General features: G+C 32.6%; 3 protein-coding genes and 1 non-coding gene across 4 annotated transcripts; 2 read left to right on the top strand and 2 right to left on the bottom strand.

Moving 5' to 3' along the window:
- The first annotated feature begins 362 nt into the window (after positions 1-362).
- TRNAA-AGC lies at positions 363-435 on the top strand. Its single transcript has one exon. It is a non-coding gene; the product is annotated as a tRNA-Ala (tRNA).
- A 563-nt stretch (positions 436-998) lies between these two features.
- On the bottom strand, positions 999-3,858 carry LOC9310757. Its single transcript, XM_002872532.2, has 3 exons — positions 2,712-3,858; positions 1,413-1,955; positions 999-1,319 (listed from the first exon to the last, which is right to left on the bottom strand). Exons 1-3 carry the CDS (start codon positions 3,585-3,587, stop codon positions 1,215-1,217), a joined length of 1,524 nt encoding a protein of 507 aa, XP_002872578.1. The 5' UTR covers positions 3,588-3,858; the 3' UTR covers positions 999-1,214.
- A 2,404-nt stretch (positions 3,859-6,262) lies between these two features.
- On the top strand, positions 6,263-9,723 carry LOC9308647. The gene is given in 6 exon segments (XM_021023235.1): positions 6,263-6,699; positions 6,870-6,918; positions 6,921-6,942; positions 8,379-8,901; positions 9,033-9,105; positions 9,431-9,723. Coding segments are annotated over 6 exon segments (1,050 nt in total). The 5' UTR covers positions 6,263-6,571; the 3' UTR covers positions 9,686-9,723.
- A 267-nt stretch (positions 9,724-9,990) lies between these two features.
- LOC9308646 (mitogen-activated protein kinase 5) lies at positions 9,991-12,076 on the bottom strand. Its single transcript, XM_002872531.2, has 6 exons — positions 11,770-12,076; positions 11,398-11,527; positions 11,191-11,328; positions 10,756-11,088; positions 10,483-10,666; positions 9,991-10,405 (listed from the first exon to the last, which is right to left on the bottom strand). Exons 1-6 carry the CDS (start codon positions 11,940-11,942, stop codon positions 10,233-10,235), a joined length of 1,131 nt encoding a protein of 376 aa, XP_002872577.1. The 5' UTR covers positions 11,943-12,076; the 3' UTR covers positions 9,991-10,232.
- Positions 12,077-17,929: the final 5,853 nt, after the last annotated feature.

The raw sequence follows: 17,929 nt of genomic DNA, 5'->3' as shown, positions 1-17,929 counted from the left end.
ATGGTGGGTCTGATTGAGTGTTATAATACAATATACTTTGCTTGCTGACAAAATATAATATACTACTTTTCTACATGTCTTAAGTGGTGATGATAAGGTTCTTTTTTTTTTTCTTTTTTTTTTTAAGGTTCTTCTATTATTATAATACAGTCACAAAAAAATGAGGAAATTTTTTAATACTATTAGTCTATTATGTAGAAATTTAACTTCAGAATGGATTTATTTGGGATCTTGACATTCAAAGTCAAAGGATTCAAGAGTAGATAGTTAATATACGAACATGATCGTGAATCGATAGAACTCAAATGATTCTTTCACTAAGTTTTGTATAATTATTTTAATTCTCATATTGGAGACCAAATGGGGATGTAGCTCAGATGGTAGAGCGCTCGCTTAGCATGCGAGAGGCACGGGGATCGATACCCCGCATCTCCAATTTTTTGTTTGTCGATTTATTTATTCCCACTAATGTACAATTTGTTAATAATATTGGGCCTTTTCCTACGAAACCCATAAGGCCATAATGTAGCCGCACTCATACTTTATTCTCTTCGCATAATTTAGTACTTTTATTCAGACACCGCTTCTCCTTTACACGTGTCTTTGTTTTATTCGGAAGGTGACACGTGTCTGACTGTCTGTGTGCTGCATATAAGCTTGCTTATCTTCTCGGCGGTTTACTGTATTAGGCTTATTTTAGTTTCTGTTTAATTTTGTTTGTTTCTTAAATAAAATAGATGACTATTCAGCGTAAAAAAAAAAAAAATTCCCAAAATGTCAGAGTGTTTCACTTTATTTTCTGGGCAATATATCTTTAAAGGTTGGTCATACATTAAGATATGTAGAAGTTTTCAAAATTTCAAAAACAAAAAAAAAAATCCAAAATTTCAGCTTGCAAATATATAATTAATAATTTTGTAGTAGTATAGACATTTTTGAGACAAGTTATGATGTAATCATATTATACAAGTTACTCTATGGATTCATCCACGTTATCGTTAACCGAAATCGAATTGGATTAAATGGTAAAAGTTTCTCATAAAGATGAACCTCTAATGATAAGTTCTACAGTACGTAGTAAACGTAATTTCCTATATAGTAGATAAAAAATAAAATAATCAGCAGAGAAAACTATAGGGTTAAAACTTAAAAAGCCTAACAAATGAACCGCTAATTTTTTCTCTTTCAAACTTTTTTTATTACAAAGGTGGAAATCACTTAACTTCAGTCACTTCACCTGCTCTACATACACCAACATTAATCCATAATGTATTATTCCTCTTTGTTTGTAATACTCTGCAACAATTTCTTCTCGGTGACTGCCAAGAAAATACAATAATTACTAAGCATTAACATATTAATTTTAATAAAATAAAACGTAATCTGTTAAAAACAAAAAATGTTTCACTTACCCTGGTCCATAGATGAGGATCCGGTTTTTTGTACACAACTATAGTGTTGATCTCCTCCGGGTTAACCATATCCCACCGACAAGCCGGATGCGGAACCCGATGCCTCGTGTATTCGCTAACCGTGGTGTTCAACTGCGGGTCGAATTTCGCGTTCGACATGTGAAAAACAAATGGTTTTTGGCAATGATTGCGACTCACGGGCCTAGTATTGAATGCGTAGGCGGTGTAATCCGCTCTTTTGTACCAATTCAAGAAAGTTCTAGATGGCATTTCCATTTCCCGTGGAGAGAAGGATCCACGGAACACTTGAACCGCAAATCCCCACGAGACTGAAATCGTCCAGCTTTTATGCTTGTCATAGCATATTGATTGTTGGAGAAGCCCAGCCGAATCAATCTTCATCGGTGTAGTTAGTTTCTTGATGGCGCGAACACGGGTCATGTTTGGAAAAATTGGTTCCACCACATCAAGATGGTGCATTGATACAAACGGTGTTACCGGATGAGCAGCTAGGAGGCCGAATAGGTTCCCATGAACGTCGTACTACGCAAAACAAAAACAATCGAATTAACAAATTTGAATAAAGGAGTGTAGCCTTCACGCGCTATATTGCGCGTATAGGAAAAAGAGAGCTACAAGTCTTTTAAAGGTTGAAATTGACACCACGGTTCTTATTCCAACACCTAGGAATCTTAACTATTGACAAAGACAATAAACTAATGAAAAATTAGCCCAAGTTAACAAACAATTCACGTTTTCTTTCAAACGAAGCTTGTTGTTAATTTAGTTTTATTGGTTTTACTTTTGGTCGGCTGTTTTAAAAATTTTAAGTAGCAAATTAGTAGTGCGACACAAACTCGGATCTCCATAAATTAACTAATTAATGTCAATTACTACTATTAAGTTAATGACTTGAATGCAATAAGATTCACACAACCTCCAAAACTTACTAAAACTGATTCGACTGTGAAATCATTAAACAGTCTAGATTTGTGCAGAAAGCCTTTACCTTAATCGGTTAAACTCTCACCTCTCAAGACTATAAAAGCTTTAGATCGCATTAACAAACCTTAAAACGAGTATTAACAATTCCATTGGCTCTAATCTTTGACTTAGAACTAATATATCAAAACCAAACTCAGCTACACATGCCACACAAAAAAACATGAATGCCAATTACACACTAACTCATCAAACTTTACCATCAATTTTGCCTATCTCACTAGGTTTTTAAATCATTCTAAGCCAACCATTTGGAATCAAACCAATCTAAGCAAAAACAAACAAAAATGTACTTACTTGATGAAAACCGATCTCCTTAGTCAATGGAACACCAAGCTCAGCCATACAAGCTTGCATCCGATCATCAGAACCATACAAAGCCGGATACCTCTTAATACACCGATCTTGCATCTTACTCAAAGCCACTGCCAAAGGATAACTAATAGCAAAACCTCCTCCACCATAAGCCATTCCATAAGAGAAAAAAATGTTTTGTAAATGAGATTCCGACAAGCTTCCTATATAATACATCTGTTCATGATCGTACTTCCTCAAAACCCTAATTAGATTATCCGTAACAAAAACCGTATCATCATCACCCATCACGAACCACCTCACGTTCTTCTTCGACTCAGAATCAAGACTCATCAACGTTTCCGAAACAATCCTTGAGATCCGTATCGCTGATCGGTGTCCTTGCTTGTTAGTATAAGGAAACGACGACGTATCACCGGAGATTCTTACCGACGGGAGGTTTTCTTGATCTCCGGTTTCGGATTTTATCTTTACCTCTTTATCTAACCACACGTAGCCTCTCATCTTCTTTGGCTTATACCAAATCTTGATATACTCTTTCCTCTGTTTCCATAGCTTTGACGACGCTGCAATCCCGAAAACGACATGGTTTAGATCGGTTGCTTCTTGCTCAGCCGGAACCGCCTTAACCGCAACCGCAACCGCTTTTTTCTCCGGTCTTTGTTGGAGAATTGACTCGGAGGTTAGATCTTCGCAAGGGTGTGAAGTGGAGACGATCTTTAGAGTGTAGATGATGTAAGTGACGGAGATGAAGAGCATGAGCCAGATCATTAATCGACCGGGTCGGGTCATGGATAGACCCGAAGAGCTCCGATCCCATATGGGTTTCTCCGATGAGTCTTTTTGGTTTCCTTTCATTCACAGCGGAAACAAGAAATCCAAATTTGTGAAAAACCGAGTTTGTAGAAACTGGTTTGGTCTGAAACACGGAAAATAAACAAAACGACAAAATTAATTTTTTTTTTCTTTCCCAGAAATTAAAAAAAAAAAATCAACGGGAAAATGAAGAAAATTTATGAGTTTTTTTTGGGTCTCTCTGGGCAAAGAGAGATTGAGAGAGTAGCTGATGCTCTCACACTAGAGAAAGTAGAAATTCTAGAAATGCGACAGAGAACACAAAAAGAAGAACAATTTTCAATTTTTGTTGTGGGTCTTACTATTATTCCTAAGCTTTCGTCGTGTTTCACACTGAGTGAACTACGTGTCAAGTTTTGCTCTGATTACGTCATCTAATTTTTATCCATTTTTAGTTTGGAACCGAGTTTGGAGAAGCAGTATACAAGATCATATTAAAATTACTGGTTACATAATTAGTATGTATATATGAAACGATATAACAACAAAACCGAAGTTACACGATGCCATTTGATGGAAAGTAGTATTCGTTTATAGATCAGTTAATTTATATTCAAGTTCTTAGTTATTGACTTGAATTGAATACGATCATTTTTGGTTACCACATTCCTAGTGGACCTCCAAAACGGCAAAACCCATGCTTCACGACCAATTTCATTATTTTTCCACCCATGCTTCAAGCCAAACAATATTTTTTATAACTTATTATTCATGATTTCCACGACACTACGATGAAATCTATGTCCGAGTTACATCTTTTTATAATATGTTGTTGAACATTTTCCCAAAAACTTCTCGTTCCAATATTATTCGATGTTTCGGTTGAGTCTAATATCTATTACAGAGAAAATCGTTTTTCTTTCCGTAAAGATGCAAAATTAAGATCTTGATATGCTTTCCTTTAGCATTGATCTACTAAAAAAAACTTGTATGTCCCATGCTAGCTTAATCTTGCACTCCCGATATAAATTGAGCTATGGCTTGCCTTGCCTACAATATTATCATGATGTAGTTGATTCCCTTCTCTGCCTTCTAAAACAAATAAACCCAATTATGAAATTCAAAAAAGGTTTCCCACAAATAAATTGTAGAAGCCTTGAAATCTCATGAAAGAGAAAGAAAAGAGATAGATGTTGGACAGACTCTCAAGGATTCAATGATAATCTGCATATGTTCTTAGCGAAACAAGGTCATAGATGAAGTTGTACGAAACGATCTCTCTCATGACGATAATTTGAAAGATCATACCTATCTCTGTTATCACTTTTTTTTTTTTTTTTTTTTTAGCATTATAGTTTTTTTCAAAATTCCTAATCTTTTTTTAATCAGGTGTGATATTTTTTTTCAAAACTCTTAATTTTAATTATGTTGTAAGACTTTGTAAGGATTTATATGACTAGAGATAAAAGGTGTCATATACACTCAAATAATCGGCAAAGTGACGGAACTCTGATTTATTGTAAAAAACGGTTCAACAATTGTTATTGGAAAAGATTCAATACAACACAACGGGACCAAAAATGTCAGCACCAAATATTATGTCGTTCGAGAAGCCAAAAAGGAAGGCATCATTAAATTAGCGTTTTGTAAACAAATTAAGCAACTTGCACATATATTTACCAATCCATTATATTAGATCAGATGATGCGGTTGAAAGGCTGAAAAAAAAAAAACTTGGAATTACTCTGAAATTTATCGAAGAGGAGTGATATTTTTTTTTTATTTTTTTTTTTTTCCTCTCGAAGAGGAGTGATAAGATTGAACCATTTGCAAAGTGGATTATATAAGTGATTGGAAAACAAAATTAAGGAATATATATTGAGATAAAAGTATAGAACAAAAGTTGTGTTAATGCCACTAAAAATGGGTGTTTATTATTATTATTATTTTTTATAATTTAGATGATCCTAAAGACTTTATAGATTTAAAAATTGTTTAGATCCAAATATTAATCCCGAGGTCCGGGAAACTATGTTAGAATTCAAATTTTAGTGGCTAATATTACTCGAACCCATGTGCGGAGACTTTTCTCTCTTTTACCACTAGATCAAAACGACTGGGTTAAAATGCATAGTTAGAGATTTGAACCCATGTTACGAGAACAATTATATCCTCCGTGTGACCACTACACCACAATAACATGTTTAAATTTAAATTACTCAATTACACAATTTTTTTACAAGATATACCAAATTTAATCCAAAAACATCTTTTTTATAATTTTATTTATTTATTTTGTTCTTCGTTTCTCATAATTCAGTTTTTTTCCTTTTTTTTAATTCACAGAACATATTATTTTGTGAAGACTATATCATAATTATTTTAGTTTCCTTTGTCAGGCTCGACTCTGCATTGTTAATTAATAAGTTGACAAAAACACAATTCTGCTACCAAGTAGTGATATATGTGAAATAATTGTAATGGTTCCAGACATAGTGCCGGTTTGTGTGGAGTCTGGGAAGCAACGTGCCCTTTTTTTTTTAATCATATAAGTTATTCATTTGTGTCCGTCCATATACAAATCATTATAGTATTTACATGTGCTTGTAATGAATCTTGAGATGTTTTTCAACGTTTTTGTATTATTTCTGACTCTGTCGAATCTATTTATCCTAAGACGATATAAAAACTAGGCACCTGGATGAACAAATAATATAAGACTCTGATCCGATCCACATGTTTCAGCTTAATTTCAATTAAACCGGATCCTATATCGAAAATCAGATTAATCCCACAATTTTACTATAGCTCTATGTGAATGTCAATAATAAAGTTTATGCGTATAGCCAACGAAAATATTCTTTAAAAAAAAAAGAATCATTAAAAATATATGACATAACTAAATTGATTTTGAAAGATGATCACGATCCAACACTTATCATCTTATGTGACTATATATTTATGTAAAGCAAAGAAAAAGATAGTACATAATAGCATCAATTAATCTCTAAACATAACACACAAAAGATGATGATGATGAATTGGTGATGAATGATGAACATCAATATCATCATCATCTAGACCTAGACAAAACTGAAATAATAGAGTGCAAAGCGGTTGCAGCGATCCGCGATTTGATCTGCCCGCGTCTTGGAATCATCCTAAGTTCTCCAGAATGATCTCCTTGTCTCCTTCTCTTAATTGAAACACCTGAAACTCCCTTCACTAGTTCTCCGTTCATAGTGTATGTAAAAAATAAAACCAGTTTCTTTTTCAGCACGTAACCTTTAGAAGCTTGGAGATTTACCTTGATCCAAGTATCTTTCAATGTTTGTGCTTATATAGAGGAGCGGTTGAGACACGGATTATGGTGTTGCTAGTGGAAGCGAGCTGTGTTGGTTTCTTGAGTCGCTGACAGGTTAAGTAGTTAGGACACATGCCAACTTGCAACATTGGTTACATGACAAACATAAAATTATAAAATTTGTTTTTGATGTTTGCTGGTATTGGACCGTTTGTGCGGTCGGGTGTTATCTTTTCAATGTTTTTTCCCGACAGATTGCAGGCAACAGACGATGCAATGACAAAAGATGTGCTTAACAATGTTCGAGATAATTTAATATCGACCTCATGTAAAAATCATCAAAGTCGAGTTTTTTTTTTTTTGATAAAATCATCAAAGTCGAGTTTATCACACATATGTGTTTACGTTTAAAATAATAAAAAAGGTACACACTGACATACATTTGTGAAAACAAGGTACATACTGACATACATTATTTTGTTTTCTTTGGTATGAGAGTTGTTAATGTCCGTGCCCAGGGCCGGCCCAAACTTTTGTCATGCCTAAAGCAACAAAAATTTTTTTAGCCCACTAAAAAACAAAACTAAAAGAAAAATCCCAAAAAAAGGAATAGTTGAGCGTCAAAGTCGGCATCTTGAGGCAACTAAAACACTCTCAACCACTACGCCACAAGCTAACTCTTAAAATGATGCCCTTACCTTTTATATATATCTTTGTGATGCCTAAAGCACCAGCTTTATGAGCTTTAACCATGGGCCGGGCCTGTCCGTGCCGATTGTTTCGCAAAAAAGACAAGAGTACGACGAGGTTCTTTATTCTTCCATGTAAGTACATCGGTTCCGGATTGGTTCTCTGTAGAGGAAAGCCTCCGTTCAATAACTTAATAATTTTTTTTGTCTCACAAAATTATGTAAAATCTGATCGAATTTCCTGGAAATTTCCTATCGTTTAACAAGATATACATATATTTTCTTGTTAAATATATGTACCAAGAATCTTTTGATAAGTGACTTGCCAAGAAATTCTTGTATGGTTGGTTACTTGGTTTTATAATTTTACTGTACAGTTATCTGTATCCCGTCGATTAATAGAAAGACATAGTCAAAGTCAAGTACCTATATATCAACATACTAATATTTTACAATTGCAGTTAGCGTAATTAATTTAGTTTTCCATGATACATCATTAATATTTTGACTATTGAGGTTAATAAAATGTGATGCTATACGTAAGAAAATCCAATTACGCGTACCTAACTGGAGATCATAATATAGATTTGTACGTAAAATTTAAAATTTCAGAAAATACCGACCTTTCCTTATTGGTTTACTGATTCCACTTTCCAGATATATCGTTCAAGCCTTCAAGACGAGGAAAAACATATAATATAAAAGTTATTCATGCAACTTTCATTCTATCCAATAATATTAAAAATAATTGATTACAAATTGTAACATTTGAATATTCAACATTGCAGTTAATTATAAATGTAAGGACCAAGACCATTTCTATCGTGCTACCAAAAACACAAGACTAAAGAATGAATCAAGAGAAGATATTGGCGATGAAGGGCATAGCTCCGCCGCAACATCAAGTGTTCGTAAGTTTCCGAGGCAGCGACGTCCGCTATAACTTCTTCAGCTTTCTCAAAGATGCATTGGTAAAGAACGGTATCAATGTGGTAACGGACGAGGACGCACCTAGGGGAAAACCCATCGATGAGAATCTTTTGAAGCTTATAAAAGACTCGAGGATCGCTATTGTGATCTTCTCCGAAAACTATCCCGAATCGACTTGGTGTTTAGACGAGTTGGTGGAGATCGAGAAACAAATGGACCTTAAGATGCTTGATTCTTGTCCTATCTTTTTTGAGGTTGAGACTTGTCACGTTAAACTTCAAGTCGCGAGAAGTACTTTCAACAACAATCTACTGCAGTTGGAGCATGATGAGCGGAAAAAAGCTAGGCAGATTAGTAAGAAGGCTTGGGAGGATGCAGAGAAGAGATTCGAGGGATGGAGAAAAGCTTTGATTTCGGTTTCGTCTCGCTTGGGCTTAACATATAAGAAGGGAAGGTTTGATTTAATTTATTTAACTAAAAACTATGTTTTAGCTTGAAGGCATTGGAGATTATTAATTATTCTGAGTGTAATTGTACAAGGTATACACATATAGCTACTAATTATTTTTTACTTTGTTTTGGAAGCAACCAAGCAACCTTCGTAAATGAAATCGTCCAGAAGGTTAAGGCAATGCTGGATAACGTTTCCTCACCACACGTACGTAATCCTGTTAAATCATGATCGAAATTCGTAGTTCATGAATTAGAGAAATTGAAATATTGCCATTGATAGAGAAGGTGTGTAAAAAAGAACATATCTTATTTTTTTGGTAAAGACATTAATTACCAGAATCTATTTCCCTTAGCTAGAAATTCCTTTTTTGCTGACTAAGAAATTTTGGACCTAGTACTGTATACCTAACATTTCTTCAGACCCAAAACCAGTACATGTGCTAAAAAGACCCCTTCGTTTATTTACTGAAATGAGTTTATATATCCATTATAAATCTAGTGGCTAATCATATTTCAATTAAAATCTGTAGATTGTGCCGCAACATCAAGTGTACATAAGTTTCCGGAGTCAAGAGATCCGCAACAAGTTCTCCAGCCTTCTTAGAGCCGCTTTACGAAGGAGTGGGATCAACGTCTTTCTAGATGATGAAAATATTACTAGAATAGAGTCGAGAGACGAAGTTGATAGACTTTTTTGTCGAGTCTCGAGAGTCAAGGATCGAACTAGTGTTCATCACCAAAACACATCGAGATTATCTAATTTTCTACAAGGTCAATCCCAATGACATGATACAAGATGATTACAAGATCAAAGATATATATATATATATATATATATATATATATATATATATATATATATATATATATATAATACGCTTTGTTCATGTTAACCAGCTTTATGTCTTCACTATGTGCATTTTGTGTTTTCGTTTACATGTGAAATCTTTTTTGTTTTTCTTTTGGAAACGTTTTAACATATTTAAATCATTTTGTGTAAAAATAGTAAAGGTATAGTTGTAAAGATATTCAAGTCTACATCGAACATAAGCTTATTCGGATCAAGAACACGATATTGAAGCTGAGCGAATGTGTAAGAAATAATATCTTGTGTTATAACTTATAAGGATCCTTATAGAACAAATGCTTGAGTTACAAGATAGCTTTCTTTAACCAATGAAAAAGCATAAACAACAGAACAACATGAGATGTAGCAGAACCCGAGCATTAACACTATCTAAGGCATCCTCGTAATAAGAATGGACATAACTACTAAATTTTGCTCAATCTCATACTAGTATAATATTTGCATGCCCCTTCTTAAATAATGTTTTAAATGGTCGGATGAGGATTGAACTTCACAGATTCGAGCCACACAAGCTCTTTAATCTCTTCTTCAGTGGAAGACGGGTCCTCAAAATCGAAACTGAAATGTTTGGAACAAACAGGCTCATCGTTAAGGTCGTGAAGAGCTGATAAATAGGGATGACACAGTGCTTCCTCAACTGCAAAACAAAGAGTAAGATCTCAGAATTAACAATCGCGTTTATGCCAAACCCGATATGTATCATTTTAATCATACCCGTGATACGTTTTGCTGGATCAAACACGAGCATTTTCTCTAGTAGATCAATAGCTGTAGAATTCATACTAGGAAATCTTGATGAAAACTTCTGCCTCGGGAACTTAGGTAGCTCCTTAACATATTTTCTGGCGTTCTCGCTTCTGAGAAACTCTAGACTCGCTCCATCAGGTGATCCTATCAACTATATAAACCACATGAAACAACTCATAAACAAATTGCTAACAGAAATAAAGCAATTTGTTGTACAGATCTTTCTAAAACAGAACATACCTCGGTGATAAGTTTAAGCTGATGAACATAGTCTTTCCCTGGGAAAAGCGGTTCCCTTGTCATAATCTCAGCAAATATGCAACCAACAGACCAAACATCAATAGCAGATGTATACTCTGAACTATTAAGAAGCAGCTCTGGTGCTCGGTACCATCGAGTAACAACATACTCTGTCATAAACTCTGTTTCAGATGTCGTCCTTGCCAAACCAAAGTCCGTAATCTTAAGATCACAATTCGAATTCAGAAGCAAATTACTCGGCTTAAGGTCACGATGTAAGACATTTGCTGAATGAATATATTTTAGTCCTCGTAGAATCTGATACAAGAAGTACTGCAAAAGAAGAAAGAGTATACTACTCAAGATTAAATCAAACATAGTAACAAATATAGCCGAGTAAAAACCGAAAAAATAAAGCTACGAATGTCACAAAACCTGACAATGATCATCATTCAAAGGTTGGTCTGATCGAATAATCTGATGAAGATCAGTATCCATTAACTCAAAAACTATATAAACATCGACGAAATCTTCCTTCTTTGGTGGTCTAATGATATCTTTTATAACAACAACCTGTAGAAGTCAAGAACACTTTAGCTAGAACTCTAATCGTTTACCGCGAAAACAGAGTAGAAACCTTACGTTCTCGTGTTCCAAATGACGAAGTAGCTTAATCTCTCTCAACGTCCTTTTAGCATCTACTTTATTGTCAAAAGCTTTACCTATCTTCTTTATCGCAATCTCTTCGTGTGTCTCCGAATCTACTGCAGCACTAAAACAATACCAATACTCTAATGAAACAGTAACTTTCACATTCTACCAAATCAAGATTGCTCGATTCAAAATCGAAAAAAAAATCAAATTTTGCAATAAACCCTAATTCAAAAACATATAAACACAATTGGAAAACAGTCAAGATTCTTCAACACATACCAATAACTCTAATTCTGTATCTAATTAGGGTTTCAACTACTAAGAAAGAAACAAAAAATATGAAATAACACAAAATCGTACCAGACAAAACCGTAAGCTCCTCTACCAATAGGTCGAATAGGAGGAACATACTTATTAGAAACTTCGAACAAGTTTCCATAAACATTGTACTGAAAATATCTTCCTCCATGAACAAGAACTCCTTTGATGTTAGTATCACCTGGATCTGCCGCTGATTCAATTTCCTTATCCATTTTTTTCAAATCAAGATTATACAGAAGAAACCCAGAAAATTGAACTTCGAATTCAAGATTTTGAAGACGAGATCGATCCTCTCTGCAAAAATAAAATAAGAGTATTGTTGAAAGTTGAAACCTTTGAATCTAAAGGAGAGAAGAGAGACAACGACTCTTTTTCACTAGTTTGAATATTTTGAATAGGTCAAACGGATCGTCACATGTACATCAGCCACGTGTCCTTTGTAATTAATACAGATGAGTACATGTTTGTTTGGGCCTGGCCCATCTATTGAATAGAGAGATATGTTATCAGCTCTGGTCTATGTTATGAGGCCCACGTAATTAATTACTGATGTTTTAATTAGGAGTTAGATAATGAAAAAATATCACAAAATTATAAAAATTATAGAAATTTCTTATTTATAATAGATTAATATGTTTTTAAAATATTAAATAGCCTTAAAACTAGTCCCCGATTAATCCCCGTTTAAACTCCGATTTTCTTGCTAGGCACTAGGCCCACCCTCACCCCCGATTAGCGCCTAGCGACTTTTTAAACAAGGAGTCCATCTGACTCCGCCATCTCCACCGGAGTTCGACTCCAGTAAGTCGCGTTACCCCGCGTAGTAAGGATTGGCTATGGATCGGGCTTTGTCGATCCAAAGATGTAAAAAAAAATAATAATAATAATAAAACAAAAAAAGTAATTTTAAGTATATAATTTAAACCGTGCATAGCACGAGTAGGCATGACCACGGTTACGGTTTATTAACCCCCGGTTACGGTTATAAAATTTCTCTAACCGTAACCTTAACCGTTATATATACGATTAAAACGGTTACGGTTAAATACGGTTACGGTTACAACGGTTACAGTTAAATACTGTTACGGTTATTTAATTATTACGATACGGTTAATATCAAGAGAAATTGTTAAAAATGCCCTTTATTCAATACCCTTTTTCAAAAATGTCCCCTTTGAGAGTCCATTTTTAAGTTTGCCTTCTTTTAATTTTTAAAGACCATTTTACCCTTATTTGAAACAAAATTAGGTCCACAAAATACAAAATATTTTTTAGCGGGAAAAGTGATCCCACAATTTTCCCGCCAAAACACTTGTAAAACCTTTAAAATACCTTGTAAAATTTTCCCGTAAAATTTTTTTCCGCCAAAAAATTTTTTTTTCAGGAAAAGTGATTCCGCAATTTTTTTGGCGGAAAAAATTTACAAGGTATTTTAAAGGTTTTACAGAATATTTTACAAGTGTTTTGTAAGGTTTTACAATGTATTTTAAAAGGTTTTACAAGGTACTTATAAGGTTTTATAAGGTATTTATAACTTGTAAAACCTTATAAAAAACTTGTAAAACCTTATAACTTGTAAAACCTTATAACTTGTAAAACCTTATAAAATAGCTTGTAAAATCTTATAATACCTTATAAATACGTTGTAAAACCTTTTAAAATACATTGTAAAACATGATAAATACCTTGTAAAAAACTTTTAAAATACCTTGTAAATTTTTCCTGCCAAAAATTTAACGCCAAAAAAATTGCGGAATCACTTTTCCAGCAAAAAAAAATTTTTGGCGGGAAAAATTTTTACGGAAAAATTTTACAAGGTATTTTAAAGGTTTTACAAGTTTTTACAAAATCAAATTTGAAATTTTGATATGTGCACATTCTCATGTTTTCCTTATATATTTGTGATATCTTTTATTAAAAGAAGGGTAATTTAATCATTTTGTACATAAAAAGTGGTATTTTTAAAAATAGACAGCCAAATGGGGCATTTTTGAAAAGGGGTATTGAAAAAGGAGCATTTTTGTGAGTCTCCCTAATATCAAAGACAAAAGCTTAGGTATTTTTAACCTTTAGAATAAAAATTTAACAATGATATATCAAATAATATTTATTTTACAATATATAATATATGTGATTATGTACTTTAATATTTATAGTTCATTAGCTATTTTGTTATGTTAAGTAAACCAACGAATAACTAAATCAATGGTAATAATTATAATGATTGATTTATTATTTTATTGACAATACGTATTCCAAACAATACTATATAAAGGATGTTATGAGAATTAAGAAACGATTATGAGAGCAGAAATAATAACTTGTAAATTATTTATGATTTGATTCGTAGAAAATGAGTAGTGGACTAGTGGAGTGGTTTAAATTTATTAGTGGACACATTGAACCATTTAAGGCACTACTTTGGTGAAATTATTATGTATTTTAGGTTTTAACTGCACGGTTAACTATGCGGTTAACCGTGCGATTAACCGTACGGTTAACTAACAGTTTTGCTACGTTTACGGTTATGGTTAGTATATTTTTTAACCGTAACTAATCTACTTTTATGGTTACGGTTATTAACCGTTTTATACGTTTACGGTTCGGTTACGGTATATAAACGGTCCGGTTACGGTCCGAAATACGGTTACGGTTAGCTTTTGGTCATGCCTAAGCACGAGCCTTTAGTTAGTAATAGGGGTGGGCACAGAGCGGATATCAGGGATTTTGGTGGTATTTGTGATTCGATTCGTTTTCTCCGAATACTGAGTTTTCTGATTTGTATTTGCTTCGTTAGTGACCGGATATCTGACTGTTCGAATATCCATTAAAATCCAAACTATTTGCCGGATATCCGATCCGTTAAGTATTTGTTTAAAAATAAATAAATAAATAACAAAATTAATCCAAAAATAGTAATATTTTATTAAAAACAGTAATATTTTATAAGAAATATACATTTCTCCTTTAATTGTTCAAACTAGTAGTTCAAATAATTAATTCGGTGATTATAAAATTATAAAACACATACAAGAATAATAAAATTATAATTTATATATGTAATTATATATATATGTATGCATTTCGGAGCGGAGCGGATATCCGCCTATTTAAATTAGAGTAGTTGATATTTGTTTCATTTTTGACAAATACCTATTTTTAGTATTTGATTTGCTTCGTAAAGTTACGGATATCCGGATTTTTCGAATCGAATCGAATCGAATAACGGATCGAAGCGAATCTAACAGATATTTTGCCTAGCCCTACCTAGTAACATGATATCTTATAGAATAGAATATCATTTTAATTACTTTTTAATTAATGTGTGGTTGACAAAAAAGTATATATATATTATTTAGTTAATATATTAATATATTATTCATCAAATGGTCATCAAAAATATGTTTTGAATTCGATGGAATATCGCCAGTTTACCATTTTATTTTTAATCTTAAACTTTTCTATATCAAAAAAGAAATTAGAACGGATCCTACGAAGTTTCTTTTGATAACTTAATAATCTTTTGATTCAAATTTACGCAGGACCGTAATATAATTAACTTTTGATACTCATACTAGTACTACAACCCTTAAAATACCCTAAATTATTCAATATTTTCCTCCTAAAATACTTCATATCTAACTCAAATCACTCACACTTAAACATCAAATATGACTAGGCCGACACCATATAATATATATATATCTCCAATAATTGCATGTTATTTAATTGGTGCGACAATCTCCGACAACGATACCATTACCAACTACTATCACCTAATGATTTTCTTTTTTAGCCATTCATGCTAAAAGTGTAGTGGCAGATCCAATACACGCTTATCATTGATCTTCTCCACTGCTTGTGCTTAATTCGATGTGGCAATCAATCCTCACTGCGTTAAATCTCCACCATTATCCATACTTTATAAAATGTGACTCACGACTGTTTTTTTTTTTTCCCTTAAGTTTTGGTTTGTTATCGTCATGATATCCTATCTTTAAATAAGAAAAGACATAATTTTTGGAATTGGAACTTATACTATAGGACGATTTATCGATCTGACCAGTCAAGTTCACTTGAAAGTTAGGAGGGTTTGTAGAGGTAGGAGTTCAAAACTAATTAACGATGTTCATTAAGTAGTATTTTTCGGTAATTTTTCTCAAATGATATTATCTTCATTTTATGATAGTGCAACAGACTTATACTTTCACAGTATATATATTCATTATAATCGTAGACTTCTGTTTTACCAGAACAATTTTTTTAATGGTATATATAGACTGGATAGTATATCTTTTGTATAGACATAATGCGCATATATGTATTTTTGTTGTGGTAGATTTATGTTTCTTGTTTAGGTTACTTAATCTTCTTTTTTAAATTCAACTGTAATCCGAAAAAACTGATAATATTTGAGACAAAAAACTTAATTATTATGAAGAAAAAAAAAAAAAAACATGCGAGCTAGATTGATTTAGCATGGAATTATGTTTTTTGATCATCTTTCTTCTCCATCATTGTTTTCTCTGTCTTCTTCGTTCAACTAAGTCCCGTCTGGAATTTATATAAGAATTCACGTTTTTTGAAAATTCTTAATATCCACAAAGCCTAACTGCAACCTCATTGTTTGAGGATTCAATTCTTATTTACATTGTAAAATCAATCTAAATTATTTGATTCTTCATCTAATAATTTACTCAAGTTGATATATAGTGAACTCTTCAGTATGAAACTTTTTTCGTACTATTATTTGTCTGCTCTATTATTAGTGTGACAGTGTGACACAACGAAACATCCAATAAATATCTAAATTGAATTTTCCAAGAAAAAACAAGATATATATATATATATATATATATATAAGATCAAGAACGAAATATGAGTGGCTTCAGTTGTTTCAAAGATATATATGGATGTAATCATCTTTGTTCGGTTGGAAAAGAATTTAAACTTTTGGTTCATAGTAACAAGGTTAAGAAATTAAAATAGGTTTAACATTCTTTTCTTTTGCTTTTGGTCGCTGTGGTAAGATTGACATTAGAGACTTTAAAAGACAAAGACCTAAGAATTTTTTTCTCGTCTTTTTATTTCATTTTTGTTGTTTTAAATTTCAAATTTTCATAGTAGTCACATTCACATTATACATGACGAGATATTCAAAACATTCTTAAAATATGCGGCAATATGATGGTTATTCAGCCGTTCCCACCATGATTATATTCAGATTTCAGATTACCGGTAAAAAGATCCAGAAAAACTGACAGATCGATCAGTTTAGATTGCATACCATCTTCATGTATCCAGCTTCTCTTCAAGTGTGCCCGCCCCAAGAATTTCTCTCAATCCAGTTAATAGTCGCGACCATTTTCGTCTTCTTGGTTCCATATCCAACCATAAAATTTAAACTTTCTGATTTAGGTTTGTCCCATCAATTACACCTGTGAGAGATATAAAACAAATGTGATTCAGCGGTTTAACTTTAGTCTTTAGTCGATTAGTTATCAAAATTTCAAAAAAAAAAAAAAAAAAGACATTAGTCAATTAAGTAGCTCTTGTCTATAACCGGTGAAACTTTTTAACAAGCAAAAAAATAACCGGTGAAACTTCTATTAAGGTATAGTCATTTTGATTAAAAATAGAGCATAGGATATGCATGGATACCATTCTTTTTCATTCTTTGCAACAACAACAAAAAATAATAATTGAAGGAAAAAAGATGGCTGGCTATACGAAGTATCTGAGAAGACATGGCCACACATGCAAAGTTTAAAAATGTATCTCTAACTACACAAACTATATGTATCGCATGCCCACATATACGAACTATATGTAGTCATGTCGCCAACATCACAAACATTTTTTTCCGATACATTTTTCGCCGGAATCCGGTATTGACCCGTTTGACCGGCGTTGACCGTCGTTGACCAACATAAATATTCAAAATTTTTTTTTTTTTAGTTTTTAAATATTTAGAAAATTATGTTATTGAATCATTTATAATATTATATAATTAAAAAAATATAAACAATATTCAATATAAAAATATTTTGTATATATATTCAATGCATTGATTTTTATAATTAGTTAGTTTTGATAATTTCAAAACTAAACTAAAAATAAAATAAAAACCAATTAGGTAAAATAATTGTAAATATGAAATTTTTGTATAACATGTTTTGTAAATATGAAATTTTTGTTA

The sequence above is a fragment of the Arabidopsis lyrata genome, assembly GCF_000004255.2.
Source record: "Arabidopsis lyrata subsp. lyrata unplaced genomic scaffold ARALYscaffold_6, whole genome shotgun sequence".
Classification (NCBI taxonomy): domain Eukaryota; kingdom Viridiplantae; phylum Streptophyta; class Magnoliopsida; order Brassicales; family Brassicaceae; genus Arabidopsis; species Arabidopsis lyrata.
The sequence above is the reverse complement of the archived record's forward strand: the minus strand, read 5'-3'. Positions and strand labels throughout refer to the sequence as shown.

Excerpts from the sequence above, each read along its gene's own strand:
- LOC9310757 (XM_002872532.2), bottom strand. The coding sequence starts at position 3,587 with ATGAAAGGAAACCAAAAAGACTCATCGGAGAAACCCATATGGGATCGG. Across the intron at positions 1,956-2,711 it reads AGGAGATCGGTTTTCATCAA|TACGACGTTCATGGGAACCT; the intron begins GTAAGTACATTT and ends TGTTTTGCGTAG. Across the intron at positions 1,320-1,412 it reads ATCCTCATCTATGGACCAGG|TCACCGAGAAGAAATTGTTG; the intron begins GTAAGTGAAACA and ends TTTTCTTGGCAG.
- LOC9308646 (XM_002872531.2), bottom strand. The coding sequence starts at position 11,942 with ATGGATAAGGAAATTGAATCAGCGGCAGATCCAGGTGATACTAACATC. Across the intron at positions 11,329-11,397 it reads GTCATTTGGAACACGAGAAC|GTTGTTGTTATAAAAGATAT; the intron begins GTAAGGTTTCTA and ends TGACTTCTACAG. Across the intron at positions 10,667-10,755 it reads AGCTTAAACTTATCACCGAG|TTGATAGGATCACCTGATGG; the intron begins GTATGTTCTGTT and ends TGGTTTATATAG.